At 47.3% G+C, this 17,033-nt stretch overlaps 1 protein-coding gene across 3 annotated transcripts in view; it reads left to right on the top strand.

Annotated features, from left to right (window-relative positions):
* LOC124009512 (neuropilin-1a-like) overlaps positions 1 to 16,480 on the top strand; it is a 52,996-nt gene extending 36,516 nt beyond the window's left edge. For all 3 annotated transcript variants that reach the window (XM_046321360.1, XM_046321359.1, XM_046321358.1), the window contains 12 exons: positions 2,761 to 2,916; positions 3,628 to 3,772; positions 4,784 to 5,018; positions 5,125 to 5,221; positions 6,355 to 6,499; positions 8,029 to 8,211; positions 8,580 to 8,627; positions 9,954 to 10,100; positions 10,286 to 10,599; positions 15,018 to 15,111; positions 15,383 to 15,436; positions 15,753 to 16,480. In XM_046321360.1, coding sequence (XP_046177316.1) covers positions 2,761 to 2,916; positions 3,628 to 3,772; positions 4,784 to 5,018; positions 5,125 to 5,221; positions 6,355 to 6,499; positions 8,029 to 8,211; positions 8,580 to 8,627; positions 9,954 to 10,100; positions 10,286 to 10,599; positions 15,018 to 15,111; positions 15,383 to 15,436; positions 15,753 to 16,042 — 1,908 coding nt within the window. In that variant the 3' untranslated portion in view covers positions 16,043 to 16,480. The remainder of the gene's footprint in view (positions 1 to 2,760; positions 2,917 to 3,627; positions 3,773 to 4,783; positions 5,019 to 5,124; positions 5,222 to 6,354; positions 6,500 to 8,028; positions 8,212 to 8,579; positions 8,628 to 9,953; positions 10,101 to 10,285; positions 10,600 to 15,017; positions 15,112 to 15,382; positions 15,437 to 15,752) is intronic.
* Positions 16,481 to 17,033: the final 553 nt, after the last annotated feature.

The raw sequence follows: 17,033 nt of genomic DNA, 5'->3' as shown, positions 1-17,033 counted from the left end.
TCTAAAGTGACAGAGGCACTCGTGGTGAGGTCAGTTGAGGGTGCGGCTTGTCGCTTTTGATCATGTTAACATATTCTACATCAGAGATGGGCAACTTTGACGGGAGTGGAGGCCACAAAAAAAACGGAACTCATCATGAGAGGCCGTGGTGGCTCGTGGGTGTGCGTGCCCACATCCATACCAGAAGATTTAGCAATTTACAAGTAATTCCTTTCAATTCTACTCATTTAGCCATGGGGCAGAGAGAAAAAATGTGCAGTTTTATAACTAGTTAATGACTAAAGCATACCAGAATAATTGAATTCTTCTACAGCCTTCAACCATGATGCCCAACGTTCCTAAATAAAATGCCACGCTCAATCTATAATAAATCTTCCAGTACGATTCTGATTTGTTTCTCCTGACAAGTGGCATTGGATCATATTATGGGACCTAAATATCGCATCCTTCATGTTGTCTCTTAGGGTGATGGGAACTCCTCCAACAGTCTCTGAGGACTCCTTTGTTTTCATCTCTTTCCGCTAACAACATTCACTCGCAGAGCAGCCAGGCCCAAATGTGTTCTACAGATGTACGGCCCTTTCCTGGTTTCCAACGTCACAGACCCGAGACAAACGTTTCTCCTCAAGCAGTACGCCTCTATAAATACTCTGTCTTTGGAGAGGAAGGAAACCTTTCCTGCATAAGCTTACCTCACAGGTTTCAATAACATGTCAATCTCACTGTAATTCAAAAACGGCCAGGTCGGGGATAAATTACGCACAGTGATGGGTTGGCAGCTTCATCCAAAGCTGTGGCATCCGGAGGAAACTTGCTATCGACATGGGGCCTAGATATATCCCTTTAATATAAAAGCCAAGATGATCCAATTAAATCAGCAGACTACCTATACAGCCAAAGATTCGTCATAAAGGAGCCTAAAGCTGTAACGCTCGCTGCTGGGAGAGAGGAGGACCAAGGTGCAGCGTGGTAAGTATTCATATTCTCTTTTGATGAAAACGAATTACGCGAACAGGAAATAACAAAATGCGAGAACGAAGCGAAAACAGTCCTGAACGGTGAAATACAAAACACAGAACGGAAAATAAACACCCACCAAACGCAGGTGGGAAAAGGCTACCTAAGTATGATTCTCAATCAGAGACAACTAACGACACCTGCCTCTGATTGAGAACCATACCAGGCCAAACTCAAAACACAACGTAGAAAACCGAACATAGACAACCCACCCAACTCACTCCCTGACCATCCTAAAACAAAGACAAAACAAAGGAACTAAGGTCAGAACGTGACAAAAGCACACGTTACTGCCAGGCGACATTAAAATAAAAAATGGTGTCCTGGAAATAGTATCAATAAAATGTTAACTGTTCACTCAATAATAGAATTGTATGTATTGATGGCACACACGCATGAATTAGGTTAGTCATGATATTCAGCTGAAGTAAGACTAATGAAGTACTACTTGTCTGTGTCCCAGATGGCACCATGTTCCCTACAAAATGCCCTACTTTTGACCGGATGTCTTGTCAAAAGTAGTGCACTGTAAGGAATAGGGTTCCATTTGTGACACAGCCTCTGGCTAGCTGCACCATGCTGCGGAGTGGGCCACGCACTATAGCATACTTCATAACAAAATTCATCAACCTCAAAATACCTCTACTTCAAAAACATAAATCATCATTTAAACCCCCTTAAAGTAGAAGGCATGGAGCTGCACCGTTTTTTTAGGCTATAAATCAATATTATCTCAAAGACTCTCTAACGGTTCTCTGAAAGAAAGATGCTCTACTTCGATGACGCAAAAAAAGCGACTCAAGACAAAAGCACAGACACAAACACACCCACACTAATATCATGAAGCAACCACCTAGTTTAAAGTACATAAATATTTAATACATGAAGCCCAGAGCAGAAGGGTGGCCAGCAGGCAGCCCTGCCTTCCATTTCCCTGTGCCCTTGAGAGACCAGGGAGTGTGTCCCAAATGACACCTTATTCTCAATATAGAGGGCCCTGGTCAAAAATAGTGCACTATATAGGAAATAGGTTGCATCCCATTTGGGACACAGCCCTAAAGAGACCAGCTGCTCCCTGCAGCTCAGGAATTCCCCAGACAGACAATGGAGTCTCTCTCTCTCTCTCTGCTCTGCTGGCCAGGCCAGGCGGTGGAGCTCACTTCCTGTGGACCTGTCCCTGCTCCCAGAGGAAGGGCCAAAGCTCCTGTTTTCACCGTCAGAGGCATTATGGCCTTCCCACCGGTTCCGTCCTGTCCCCACACAATCGGCCTAACAGGCCTCGCCCTGCTCAGAAAGTAGGCAGAGGCTCTATGTTCATTCATACAGAGTGTTTTAACATGGTCAACACTGACAACCCACTTAACAGACCACATCATGAGTGGCTCTGTCAGTAGCTGCCCCCCGACAGGTAGCTGGAAGTGGCTTCTGTCAGATCTTTTCTAACACGGTTAGCAGGTTAGTTGGCAACTTCCTGCCTTTAAGCCCACTGTATATGATGCTCATCCACATGCAGGACATTGAGAGTTATACTGCAACCAATTAACTAATTGGCTATTTTCTTCGTTTGCACCTGGCAAGACTGCTGTGAAGTTAAAGAGTTTTGGTTGATTTGGATGCAGGAATAAAGCACTGGGTAGCAGCACTATTCCCTGTGCCGGTCTTTCAGTCCTTTATCTCTGTTTTGCCTAATGCATGAGCTAACAGGGTTCAAGCTAACTGGGTGTTTCTGGTTTGTGTTGCCAGGTGGACCTAGGATTTCTCCGCTTTGTCTCAGCCGTGGGAACACAGGGTGCCATCTCCAAGGAAACCAAGAAGGAGTACTTTGTCCGCTCCTACAAAGTGGATGTGAGCTCCAATGGAGAGGACTGGGTCACAATAAAGGAGGGATCGAAGCAGAAGGTAAGACTGACTCATAAGATCATTTTTAAACCTTTTGTTTAAATTATCATAAAGGTCTTTACTGTCACCCGGCCTAGAACCCAAAGAGCAGGTAAAGGAGAAGCAAGAGAACAGTGGCCAGGACAAATTCCCCAGAAGGAAGAAATCTAGAGAGGTTATATACATGAGTAATAGAAAGACTGGGTTCAGTCTGATTTGGAAATCAAAACCACACATTTCACAAAAGGGCAGATTTCCTGTACTCTGGACGACAAATACCAGGGGAATCTGTCCTATTTTACAGAACAGATTCAGACATTTCTATTTAACATATGTGACTGAGGTAAACGATTTTGTCTCTATTCTTCTGGAATAAAGCAGAAGATGTGTTTCTGCTGGACATCATGATGATCTCCTTCCTCTTTTCTTCTTCATCATCTTCTTCTTCATCATCTTCTTCTTCATCATAATCTTCATCTTCTTCATCTTCTTCATCTTCTACTTCTTTTTCATCTTCTTCGATTGCATCATCTTCATTTTCTTCTTCATCATCTTCTTCCTCTTATTCCTCATCATCGTCTTCTTCATCTTCATCATCTTCGTCTTTTTCATCATCTTCTTCATCTTCAACATCTTCTTCCTCTTCATCATCTTCTTCTTCATCATCTTCTTCATCTTCTTCTTCTTCTTCATCATCATCATCATCATCACCTTCTTCTTCTTCTCCTCCAGATTTTCCAGGGGAACCACAACCCTACAGATGTGGCCAGGTCGTTCCTGCCCAAGCAGACTCTGGCGCGCTACGTCCGCATCAGACCCATGTCCTGGGAGATAGGCATATGCATGCGCTTCGAGGTTTACGGCTGCAAGACCTCAGGTACACACACACACAAATGCACTCGCAAACGCACACTCACACACACACACACACAAATGCACTCGCAAACACACACTCACACATACACACACATTTTCATTCTAATCTAGACCCTATTTACCATGCTTTCCAGTGCTCTAAGAAATCTAATTAATCCTGTACTTGGCTGTGCAGAAGACAGCCTTGTGATTTAGAATAATCACTGCTTCCACAGCCGGTCGAGGGTCATGCTAGGTAGTTATTCATTGTAAAAGTGCAATGGAAAACAGCAAGAAGGCAAGTTGAGTCATCGTACATCCAGTATTTACGATATTACTAAGCGCAGCACTTGGTTCTTCCCAGAAATCCATCCTCTCTTATTTCCCTCAGCAGGAGAACATTATAAATATGGTATTACTCTGTTCCTCACTGCAGGGCAGTGTGTGTGTGTGTGTGCGTGCGTGTGTGCGTCTGTGTGTGTGTGTGTATTGTACAAGATGATTAAGAGCTTGGAATGACACAGGGAGGATGTAGACCGTCTGTCTCTGTCCTCCAGTTATACTGCCTCTGTGAGTTCAGCCCAGCCACCTCGTATGATACAAACAAATGACCACACAAACGCGGGCGCACACACACACACACACACACACACACACACACACACACACACACACACACACACACACACACACACACACACACACACACACACACACACACACACACACACACACACACACACACACACACACACACACACACACACACACACACACACACACACACACACACACACACACACACACACACACACACACACACACAGGGTAGTTCCCACAAAGACAAATCACAAAATAACTCACAAACATCTCAGGACTGAGTGTATGTGTCCCAAATGGCATCCTAATCCTATTCCCTATCTGGGACACTACTTTTGGCCAGAGCCCATGAGGACACAACCTCAATCTGATCCCTTCTCTACTTTCTCTCTCTCTCTCTTGCTCTCTCTCACACACACACTCACAAACGCAGACTACCCCTGTTCAGGCATGCTGGGGATGGTCTCCGGACAGATCTCAGACGCCCAGGTCACTGCGTCGTCGCACGCGGAGCGTGGCTGGGTACCGGAGAACGCCAGGTTGCTAACAGGGAGGTCGGGATGGACCCAGCAACAGACCAGACAGCCCTTCAGGAACGAGTGGCTGCAGGTGGACCTGGGCCAGGACAAGCTGGTCAGCGGCCTGGTTATCCAGGGAGGACACCACAGGTAGGTAGCCTAGAGGACAGAGACGGGGGCCAGCAACCAGAGAGTTGGAACCTGTGTGTGTTTGTGTGTCTTTCTGGATCAATAAAGTTGTATTTTTATTCCATAGAGACAAGAATGTGTTCATGAAGAGGTTCAAGGTGGGTTACAGCAGCAACGGCTCTGACTGGACCATGGTGAATGAAGACAACGATGCCAAGCCTAAGGTAAGGGAAGCAGCCTGAGAATTCATGTTTGGAATTCACCTCCTCCCACAGAGACCCACTGATCAATAGAAAATCATTCGGATCATATAGGATGTTGCCAAGATTGATGTTGACAAGAGCGCAACATATCCTGTTGGTCAAGTCAAGGATGACATGTCAGTGTGTGGAAGCCATCAGCACCTAGCTGGTCCAAATATCCAGCAGTACTCTTCATACTCCCTGTCACGGTCGCAAGACATTGAACATCCATCTATTCCAGATGGTGGGACTCCTGATTTATGGCAGACAGAGGAAGATCTTATTTGTGTCCCAAATGGCACCCTGTTCCCTATGTAGTGCACTACTTTGGACGAGGGCCCATAGGCCTCTTGTCCAAAGTAGTTTACAGCATAGAAAATGGGGTGCTATTTGGGATGCCGCCCTAGATATCCCCCTGCCCTGTTTCCTGTGTCTTTTTATAAAGCTCCTTTCCAGCCTCCAATCTTCAAAGACGAATAGAGAGGAAGTCTATTTCAGTGGCTTCAGCCATACATCCCGGCAGCATCTCAAATGGCACCCTATTCCCTATACAGTGTACTACTCTGGTCAAAAGTAGTGCACTGTATAGGGAATAGTGAGCCATTTGGGAGGCAGAGAGAATGTTTTTCAAGCCGCCACACCAGGCTTCACTTTGATTGAGGGTTTTAGAGGGAAACTTAAGAACCTAGGGCCTGGCACCATGGTGGTAGCAGGCCTGGTGTCCCGGACTCCCACTACCTGCTCACCGCACGGGCTAACCATTTTCACATGTCCTCTCGCTTTAAATAATATATTAAGGAGGAACTCATAGATCCTAGAAATGTGTTTTGTTTTGATAGAAAGTCGATTCTTTTTCAATAGACTGGAGCCTCAAGGTGTGTGTGTGTGTGTGTGTGTGTGTGTGTGTGTGTGTGTGTGTGTGTGTGTGTGTGTGTGTGTGTGTGTGTGTGTGTGTGTGTGTGTGTGTGTGTGTGTGTGTGTGTGTGTGTGTGTGTGTGTGTGTGTGTGTGTGTGTGTGTGTGTGTGTGTGTGTGTGTGTGTGTGTGTGTGTGTGTGTACGCATGCAAGTGCCTGTGTGAATCCTAACTAACAAACGTTTATTTTCTCTCTTCCAGATCTTCATTGGGAACCAGAACCATGACACCCCAGAGCTGCGTACGCTGGGCCCTCTGCTTACTCGCTTCCTCAGGGTTTACCCAGAGAGAGCCACCCCCGAGGGCCTGGGCCTCAGACTGGAGCTGCTGGGCTGTGAGATCCAGGGTGAGATAGTGCAAACATCTCACACACACACAGTTTTGGCTTAACAACGACAACAACAGAGTGAACAAACAGATCTTGGACCAAAAAATAATAATAATAATAATTGAACATTTATTTAACTAGTCAAGTCAGTTAAGAACAAATTGTTATTTATAATAACGGCCTAGCCCGGCCAAACCTGGACGATGCTGGGACAATTGTGCGCTGCCCTATGGGACTCCCAATCACGGTCGGTTGTGATACACCCTGAAATCGAACCAGGGTGTCTGTAGTGACGCCTCTAGCACTGAAATGCAGTGCCTTAGACCGCTGCGCGACTTTGGAGCCGCCCAAGCAGGACAGTATTAGGATTAAAGATCCCCTCTGACAGGGTCTAGAGTTAGACATCAATCATAGTGGCCTCACACAGATGGAATCCCAAATAGGCTTCACTCACCTACTCCTAACTACAGACCTGAGACCTGGGTGAGTGACAAGCCTTGGGCAGTAGGGGGAGTAGTTGTGTAGACTTTTCTGCTTGATGACAATGTGTAGCCTACCTGTCGGGGGGCAGTCACAGTGGGACGGTGAGGTGGGAGTGGGGCTGAGGTGGGGGTGAAGTGGGAGTGGGGGTGAGTGAGTGACTGAGGGTTGGGGATTTCTAGGTCTGGTATGGGGTGTCTGGTTACCCTAGTAGGGAGGAAGATGAGGATCAGTAGTACAGGCCAGACGGTGGGGTAGTGGAGGGGAGAGGAGAGGAGAGGAGGTGGAAAAAAAGAGGAGGAGAGGAGGGGAGAAGAGGTGGAAAAAAGATGATCTCCACATCAAAGAAAGAACACGAGAGCTTCCGAACACACACTCACTTGGGAACAAGCACAAACTCACACACACTCACAGGGCCACATTGGGAAATCCACTATGAGCAATCTACTCTAATTATTTCCCCAATTCTCCTTCACACCTTTGCAGCTACCAGGCTCTCCACACTTGGCTCTCCACCCTCCGACTTTCTGTATTGATCTTGCTACCAGTAGTAACCAGCCTCACTCCACAGTCTCATGTTACCGGATCGTTTCCTATCTCCACCCAGACCATGTGCCCTGGAAGCCTGCTTGGTTTCACCATGTCAGTGTCATTAACATCTAAAATCAAACAAATGGCCATATCCCCTAATCCAATCACAAAGGTTGACCTGTAAACTGGCTGCTTACTACAACCAAACAGCAGAGGTATCCTTTCCCTGAAGGATTCTTCTCTCTCTCTCTCTCTCTCTCTCTCTCTCTCTCTCTCTCTCTCTCTCTCTCTCTCTCTCTCTCTCTCTCTCTCTCTCTCTCTCTCTCTCTCTCTCTCTCTCTCTCCACCCCACTCTCTCTCTCCCTCCCTCTCTCTCTCTCTCCTCTCTCTCTCTCTCTCTCTCTCTCTCTCTCTCTCTCTCTCTCTCTCTCTCTCTCTCTCTCTCTCTCTCTCTCTCTCTCTCTCTCTCTCTCTCTCTCTCTCTCTCCCTCTCTCTCTCATCCCACTCACTCTCTCCTCTCTCCTTCCCTCTCCAGAGCCCACAACTGTCCCACCGACCACGCCTGTAGCGATCACGTTTGCTGTGACCACGTTCGCCGCCACCACGACCGCGTCTGTGACCAAGCCCGCGCCGACGTCAGAAGAGTGTGACGACGAGCAGGCCAGCTGTCACAGTGGAACAGGAACAGGAGCCGGAGGGGAGGACTACGACCCAACAGGTGCCGACCACCAGCCTCCCTTGCTCTCTCTCTCATCATCCCACTCTCCTTCTCACACCCACCCTTTCTCTATCTATCCATCCTCATCATGTCTCTTGCACTCTTCTCTACCCTACCCTAGAGGATTTATTGTTTGTATATCATTGTATTTTACATTTGTGTTACTCTCCTTGTGTATTCATGTTTTGTCTTTTTTTGTGGTCCCTAGGACGAATAGCTCCTGCCTCTGAAATTACTAATGTCGATCCAAATAAACAAATATCTATCTGATCTATCTATCCATCAATTGTGTTTGTATCCCTGACTGGGGGTTTGACCCACCCTCTGATCCATGAACCCCACTGACTGTGCCCATCTGTGTCTGACAGGTGACACCACAGTGGCAGACCCTATCATAGAGGGAGACCGCATACCAGGTGAGAACGTCCATAAACTACCGGCTCATGTACTGCACCCATCCATTCATGCATCCATCCTTCTCTCCGCCTCTCTTTTGTTGTCTGTCTATAAAGCAAATGAGTGAGATCATCATGGTTTGATTTTGACATGAAATACAGAACAGGATGGCATATTTGACCATATAATTGATGTCATCCAATCTACAGAGATGTTGCCAGATCGATGTGTGCTGTTGACCAGTGCTGGGTCCTGGTCTAATGTTGTGCGCTCTAAAATAAATAGGCTGCCATTTGGAACACAGCCGGTGTTCGGCCTTGAGATGGAAAAACATAACTGCAGAAACAGAAAAAGGAGCCTTGAGTCTCAGTTAACCGAGCAAGTCATATGACAACAACCAGAGGGCACAACAACAGTTAGTTATTCTCGGAGTACTGCAACAGCGTCTGACAACAAAAGAAACATTCTTCGTTAAAAAAAAAGAAAAGGGAAAAAAAAGATAGCTAATGTCAAACATGTGTCCATAAAATGTATATAGTATGTATAAGCTGGAAGTAGAAGCCTGGGTATTATTTTTTTATTAGTTTACTCCAATTATGGGACGGGTGGTAGGGTTAGGGGAAAATAAAAAAGAAGGAACATATATTTAAAATAATTTAGCTCAAAATGTATATGGGGGATTGAAAATGATGGAGACAAAAGCATTATTTTTACTCATAGCTGTCGCATTAATTTGGATGCTGTGATTAACCACTGCCGCCATGTTATGTTTTGTCCCAAATGGGCTCATTATTCCCTTTATAGTGCACTACTTTTCACCACGGCCCATTGGGCTCTGCTCAAAAGTAGTGCACTATATAGGGAATAGGGGCCCATTTGTAGCTGGCATAGAGGGGATGAGAAACAAGTTTTTTGTAGTGTACATTCTGGAAATGGTTTAGTCTTCATTACTGTTCTGTTCGTGGCACTACGTCCTTCTCTCTGGAAGGTCCCTTCAGTCTTCCTTCTCTCTGGAAGGTCCCTTCAGTCGTCCTTCTCCTGGTACGAAACACATGTTGGATCTGTGAATCTGTCTTTTGTTTAATATGAAATATCATATCTAAGTTTGAGTGCCTTCAAGTTACTGTAAGAAATGGTCATTTTCCTGAATACAAATGGTGTGCTTGCTTCTTCAGCTGTTCAAATGTATTTTCATATATTTTATTTATTAGAGGGAAATTGGAAATGACACGTTGTTACTACCTTACCTCACTCTCTATTCACGTTGTGTAACATTAAGTTAATAATAGTTACACTTTGCCAGAGGAAACAAGCTAGGTTACTTACAAGGTTGACCTCTTTTCCAGAGTACCTGTGGTTCGCGTGTGACTTTGGCTGGGCGGACAACCCATCGTTCTGCGGCTGGACACTGGAGACGGATGCTGGTGCTGGTTGGATGATTCATACCAGTGGGGCCCCTACAGTCCACAGAGGACCCAACCTAGATCACACAGGTGAGAGGACAGAGAATGCATAAACACACACACACACACACACAACACAGAGTGCACACACACGACACAGAGTGCATGTGGACACACACACACACACAATAATATTACTGTAGTAAATAAGCACTATCACAATGAACATGGACTCAGAAATAGCTACTTAGCTTGTCTCTTACTGCCCTCTAAAGGAGGTCCAGGAAATTTCATCTACATGCTGCTGGCTACTGAGACCGAAAGGAAGGAGGAAGAGTCAGAGGAGGAGAGGATGGAGGAGAGGGTGGCACGCCTAGCCAGCCTGCCCGTCACCGCCCCTGACGCAGACCTGTGTGTGTCCTTCTGGTACCACATGTTCGGGGAGCACGCCGGCACCCTGCACATCAAACAGAACAAGGAGACAGAGGAGGGACGGACTGAGGCACTGCTCTGGACTGTCAGTGGACACCAGGGCAGCCGATGGAGGGAGGGACGAGTGCTGGTGCCCCACTCTAACAAACCCTATAAGGTAAAGCACTAGGCTAGACCTTGGTCATGAGTCTGTTAGACCTCGGTTAGGTTCCAAATGGCACCACATTCCCTTGTAATGCACCATATGGTCCCTAGTCAGAAGTAATGCATTATATGGGCCCTATGGTCAGAAGTAATGCATTATATTTTACATTTACATTACATTTAAGTCATTTAGCAGACGCTCTTATCCAGAGCGACTTACAAATTGGTGCATTCACCTTATGACATCCAGTGGAACAACCACTCTACGATAGTGCATCTAAATATTTTAAGGGGGGGGGGGGTGAGAAGGATTACTTTATCCTATCCTAGGTATTCCTTAAAGAGGTGGGGTTTCAGGTGTCTCCGGAAGGTGGTGATTGACTCCGCTGTCCTGGCGTCGTGAGGGAGTTTGTTCCACCATTGGGGAGCCAGAGCAGCGAACAGTTTTGACTGAGCTGAGCGGGAACTGTACTTCCTCAGTGGTAGGGAGGCGAGCAGGCCAGAGGTGGATGAACGCAGTGCCCTTATTTGGGTGTAGGGCCTGATCAGAGCCTGGAGGTACTGAGGTGCCGTTCCCCTCACAGCTCCGTAGGCAAGCACCATGGTCTTGTAGCGGATGCAAGCTTCAACTGGAAGCCAGTGGAGAGAGCGGAGGAGCGGGGTGACGTGAGAGAACTTGGGAAGGTTGAACACTAGACGGGCTGCGGCGTTCTGGATGAGTTGTTGGAGTTTAATGGCACAGGCAGGGAGCCCAGCCAACAGCGAGTTGCAGTAATCCAGACGGGAGATGACAAGTGCCTGGATTAGGACCTGCGCCGCTTCCTGTGTGAGGCAGGGTCGTACTCTGCGGATGTTGTAGAGCATGAACCTACAGGAACGGGCCACCGCCTTGATGTTAGTTGAGAACGACAGGGTGTTGTCCAGGATCACGCCAAGGTTCTTAGCGCTCTGGGAGGAGGACACAATGGAGTTGTCAACCGTGATGGCGAGATCATGGAACGGGCAGTCCTTCCCGGGAGGAAGAGCAGCTCCGTCTTGCCGAAGTTCAGCTTGAGGTGGTGATCCGTCATCCACACTGATATGTCTGCCAGACATGCAGAGATGCGATTCGCCACCTGGTCATCAGAAGGGGGAAAGGAGAAGATTAATTGTGTGTCGTCTGCATAGCAATGATAGGAGAGACCATGTGAGGTTATGACAGAGCCAAGTGACTTGGTGTATAGCGAGAATAGGAGAGGGCCTAGAACAGAGCCCTGGGGGACACCAGTGGTGAGAGCGCGTGGTGAGGAGACAGATTCTCGCCACGCCACCTGGTAGGAGCGACCTGTCAGGTAGGACGCAATCCAAGCGTGGGCCGCGCCGGAGATGCCCAACTCGGAGAGGGTGGAGAGGAGGATCTGATGGTTCACAGTATCGAAGGCAGCCGATAGGTCTAGAAGGATGAGAGCAGAGGAGAGAGAGTTAGCTTTAGCGGTGCGGAGCGCCTCCGTGATACAGAGAAGAGCAGTCTCAGTTGAATGACTAGTCTTGAAACCTGACTGATTTGGATCAAGAAGGTCATTCTGAGAGAGATAGCGGGAGAGCTGACCAAGGACGGCACGTTCAAGAGTTTTGGAGAGAAAAGAAAGAAGGGATACTGGTCTGTAGTTGTTGACATCGGAGGGATCGAGTGTAGGTTTTTTCAGAAGGGGTGCAACTCTCGCTCTCTTGAAGACGGAAGGGACGTAGCCAGCGGTCAGGGATAAGTTGATGAGCGAGGTGAGGTAAGGGAGAAGGTCTCCGGAAATGGTCTGGAGAAGAGAGGAGGGGATAAGGTCGAGCGGGCAGGTTGTTGGGCGGCCGGCCGTCACAAGACGCGAGATTTCATCTGGAGAGAGAGGGGAGAAAGAGGTCAGAGCACAGGGTAGGGCAGTGTGAGCAGAACCAGCGGTGTTGTTTGACTTAGCAAACGAGGATCGGATGTCGTCGATCTTCTTTTCAAAATGGTTGTCATCTGCAGAGAGGGAGGAGGGGGGAGGATTCAGGAGGGAGGAGAAGGTGGCAAAGAGCTTCCTAGGGTTAGAGGCAGATGCTTGGAATTTAGAGTGGTAGAAAGTGGCTTTAGCAGCAGAGACAGAGGAGGAAAATGTAGAGAGGAGGGAGTGAAAGGATGCCAGGTCCGCAGGGAGGCGAGTTTTCCTCCATTTCCGCTCGGCCTTCCGGAGCCCTGTTCTGTGAGCTCGCAATGAGTCGTCAAGCCACGGAGCGGGAGGGGAGGACTGAGCCGGCCTGGAAGATAGGGGACATAGAGAGTCAAAGGATGCAGAAAGGGAGGAGAGGAGGGTTGAGGAGGCAGAATCAGGAGATAGGTTGGAGAAGGTTTGAGCAGAGGGAAGAGATGATAGGATGGAAGAGGAGAGAGTAGCGGGGGAGAGAGAGCGAAGGTTGGGACGGCGCGATACCATCCGAGTAGGGGCAGTGTGGGAAGTGTTGGATGAGAGCGAGAGGGAAAAGGATACAAGGTAGTGGTCGGAGACTTGGAGGGGAGTTGCAATGAGGTTAGTGGAAGAACAGCATCTAGTAAAGATGAGGTCGAGCGTATTGCCTGCCTTGTGAGTAGGGGGAAGGTGAGAGGGTGAGGTCAAAAGAGGAGAGGAGTGGAAAGAAGGAGGCAGAGAGGAATGAGTCAAAGGTAGACGTGGGGAGGTTAAAGTCGCCCAGAACTGTGAGAGGTGAGCCGTCCTCAGGAAAGGAGCTTATCAAGGCATCAAGCTCATTGATGAACTCTCCGAGGGGACCTGGAGGGCGATAAATGATAAGGATGTTAAGCTTGAAAGGGCTGGTAACTGTGACAGCATGAAATTCAAAGGAGGCGATAGACAGATGGGTAAGGGGAGAAAGAGAGAATGACCACTTGGGAGAGATAAGGATCCCTATGCCACCACCCCGCTGACCAGAAGCTCTCGGGGTGTGCGAGAACACGTGGGCGGACGAAGAGAGAGCAGTAGGAGTAGCAGTGTTATCTGTGGTGATCCATGTTTCTGTCAGTGCCAAGAAGTCGAGGGACTGGAGGGAGGCATAGGCTGAGATGAACTCTGCCTTGTTGGCTGCAGATCGGCAGTTCCAGAGGCTACCGGAGACCTGGAACTCCACGTGGGTCGTGCGCGCTGGGACCACCAGATTAGGGTGGCAGCGGCCACGCGGTGTGGAGCGTTTGTATGGTCTGTGCAGAGAGGAGAGAACAGGGATAGACAGACACATAGTTGACAGGCTACAGAAGAGGCTACGCTAATGCAAGGAGATTGGAATGACAAGTGGACTACACGTCTCGAATGTTCAGAAAGTTAAGCTTACGTAGCAAGAATCTTATTGACTAAAATTATTAAAAATGATACAGTACTGCTGAAGTAGGCTAGCTGGCAGTGGCTGCGTTGTTGACTTATATGGGCTCTATGGTCAGAAGTAATGCATTATATGGGCCCTAGTCAGAAGTAATGCATTATATGGGCCCTATGGTCAGAAGTAATGCATTATATGGGCTCTATGGTCAGAAGTAATGCATTATATGGGCCCTAGTCATAAGTAATGCATTATATGGGCCCTATGGTCAGAGGTAATGCATTATATGGGCCCTATGGTCAGAAGTAATGCATTATATGGGACCTATGGTGAGAAGTAATGCACAATATGGGCCCTATGGTCTGAAGTAAGGCACTATGTGGGCCCTATGGTCTGAAATAATGCAATATATGGGCCCTATGGTTTGAAGTAATGCATTATATGGGCCCTATGGTGAGAAATAATGCATTATATGGGCCCTATGGTCAGAAGTAATACATTATATGCGCCCTATGGTCAGAAGTAATGCATTATATGGGCCCTATGGTGAGAAGTAATGCATTATATGGGCCATAGTCAGAAGTAATGCACTATATTGGCCCTATGGTCAGAAGTAATGCATTATATGGGCCCTACGGTCAGAAGTAATGCCTTATATGGGTGTTATGGTCTGAAGTAATGCATTATATGGGCCCTACAGTCAGAAATAATGCAATATATGGGCCCTATGGTCAGACGTAATGCATATATGTCACCAATAAAGAACAAAACGAACGTGGAGATATGCAGTACTCAAGGCAACTATACACAAACAAGAACCCACAACAAACAGGTGGGAAAAGGCTGCCTAAATATGATCCCCAATCAGAGACAACGATAGACAGCTGCCTCTGATTGGGAACCATACCAAGCCAAACTAGAAATAAAGTAACTAGAATGCCCACCCTAGTCACACCCCGACCTAACCAAAATAGAGAATAAAGGATCTCTAAGGTCAGGGCGTGACATATGTGGGCCCTATGGTCTGAAGTAATGCATTATATGGGCCCTATGGTCAGAAGTAATGCATTATATAGCAGTATTTCACCTATATGTTTATGTTGTTGTTGCTAGGTGGTGATTGAGGGAGTGGGAGACAGGAGCACAGGACATATCGCGCTGGACAATATCAAGATCCTGGATGGACTCACAACAGAGGAGTGTAAGGGTAAGTGTCACCGCCCTGGTCTATAACTCTCTGCTAGGGCTGCATAGCCTAGTTGGAATGTTCCTGGAATAAGTAGGAAATAAGCAGGAAATGCAGATTCCTCCAACCAGGATGTCTAGAAAGACTGAGACATTTGGGAAAGTTATGGGAATTTTGCAACCCTCTTTGCTCTCTGGTTTTGGTGCTTTATTACACTTCTGATCCTGTTTAAGATGTGTAACAACTCAAATAACGTGGCCATTTTGGACGGGTGTTGTTTTCCCCCCTTCAGATCCAGATATACGCGAGGCTCCTACGTCCCAGCCAACAGAGATCTGCATATACCGTAAGTACACTACCTCAGTGCTCATTCATGGTCGTAATATTTGTTAGAGCTTGTGGGTGACGAGCCTCCTAACGTCTAACCTATGCTATGCCTATATGTATCCAGCTGTTCATACTTTTTTAAGGCTCTTTCCATCCTTAAAAAATGAAGTGAAGCGAGACAGGAAAGGAAGGAAGAGAGATGGTGTGCTAGACGGGCCGTGGGCCAGATTCAATCCCACACCAGCACTGGTATACATGTGTGTTCCGAAGGCAGCGGCAGGAACTGATAGACCACCCCAGACCACTAAAGTCATTTTGTTCTGTCTCAATTTCAGCAATAGACCCATACTACCCAGCGGTAGTGGAGAACAGTGAGCTGGGTGGCCCAGGCAACATGCTGAAAACCCTGGACCCCATCCTCATCACCATCATCGCTATGAGCGCTCTGGGCGTCTTGCTGGGGGCTATCTGTGGTGTCGTCCTCTACTGTGCCTGCTCACACGGCCACATGTCCGACAGCAGGAACTTGTCGGCTCTGGAGAACTATAACTTTGAGCTGGTGGACGGAGTCAAGCTAAAGAAGGACAGCAAGCTGAATGCACAGAACAGCTACTCAGAGGCGTAAGCTAAAGGCGTGAGCTTCCTCTGAGGGAAGGAAGCACAAGCAGCCTCATAGCTGGAGGAACTAGACCACCGGACGGAGGGTTGGGACCCAAATGGCACCGTATTCCATATATACTGTACTATGTAGGGGATAGGGTGCCCTGTAGTGCACTATGTAGGGGATAGAGTGCCATTTTGGACGCAGTCAGCCGTAGAGATGGTAGGAGGTTGTGACCGAGTCGTGATATTCTCAGGGGCTGCAGTGAAAGGAATTTACCAGTAGGGGGCACTGTGTATAAAGAAAATGTGTACAGCAAAAATGATTATTTAGTTTTTTGGATGTTTTGTGACGTGCTTTGTTTTTATGTAATCAGATGCTGGTGTTGAGACCAATTAATATGAAAGTATTTATCATTGTTTTTGTTATTTTTCTTCTGAAAATATATGATTTTTCATTTTTCTCTGAAGTCAATACTGTTTCACAGAAAGAAAGAGCATAAAAACTTTGATTCACTATCCTGACGTGCGGCTGGCTATTCAGCTGGCCATGTTATGTTTCTGTTGTATGTCGGCATCGATTTGTGCATTTTGTGTGTGTGTGTGTGTGTGTGTGTGTGTGTGTGTGTGTGTGTGTGTGTGTGTGTGTGTGTGTGTGTGTGTGTGTGTGTGTGTGTGTGTGTGTGTGTGTGTGTGTGTGTGTGTGTGTGTGTGTGTGTCCAGAGGGGTGCCTGCCCTGGCCCTAGACCTGTGTTTAGTTCCGACAGTGCCTTTTGAAAGTTTGTGTTGCCTTTTCTTTACTGATTCTGATCACAGCAGTACATAGGCATCCACTGGTAGTGTCTGATTCTGTTCTGATCACAGCAGTACATAGGCATCCACTGGTAGTGTCTGATTCTGTTCTGATCACAGTACATAGGCATCCACTGGTAGTGTCTGATTCTGTTCTGATTCTTTAGTGTCTGATTCTGTTCTGATCACAGCAGTACATAGGCATCCACTGGTAGTGTCTGATT

Source organism: Oncorhynchus gorbuscha, linkage group LG22 (assembly GCF_021184085.1).
Source record: "Oncorhynchus gorbuscha isolate QuinsamMale2020 ecotype Even-year linkage group LG22, OgorEven_v1.0, whole genome shotgun sequence".
In the NCBI taxonomy this organism is placed as follows: domain Eukaryota; kingdom Metazoa; phylum Chordata; class Actinopteri; order Salmoniformes; family Salmonidae; genus Oncorhynchus; species Oncorhynchus gorbuscha.
Note: the sequence above shows the minus strand (reverse complement) of the source record. Positions and strands in the feature narration are given on the sequence as shown.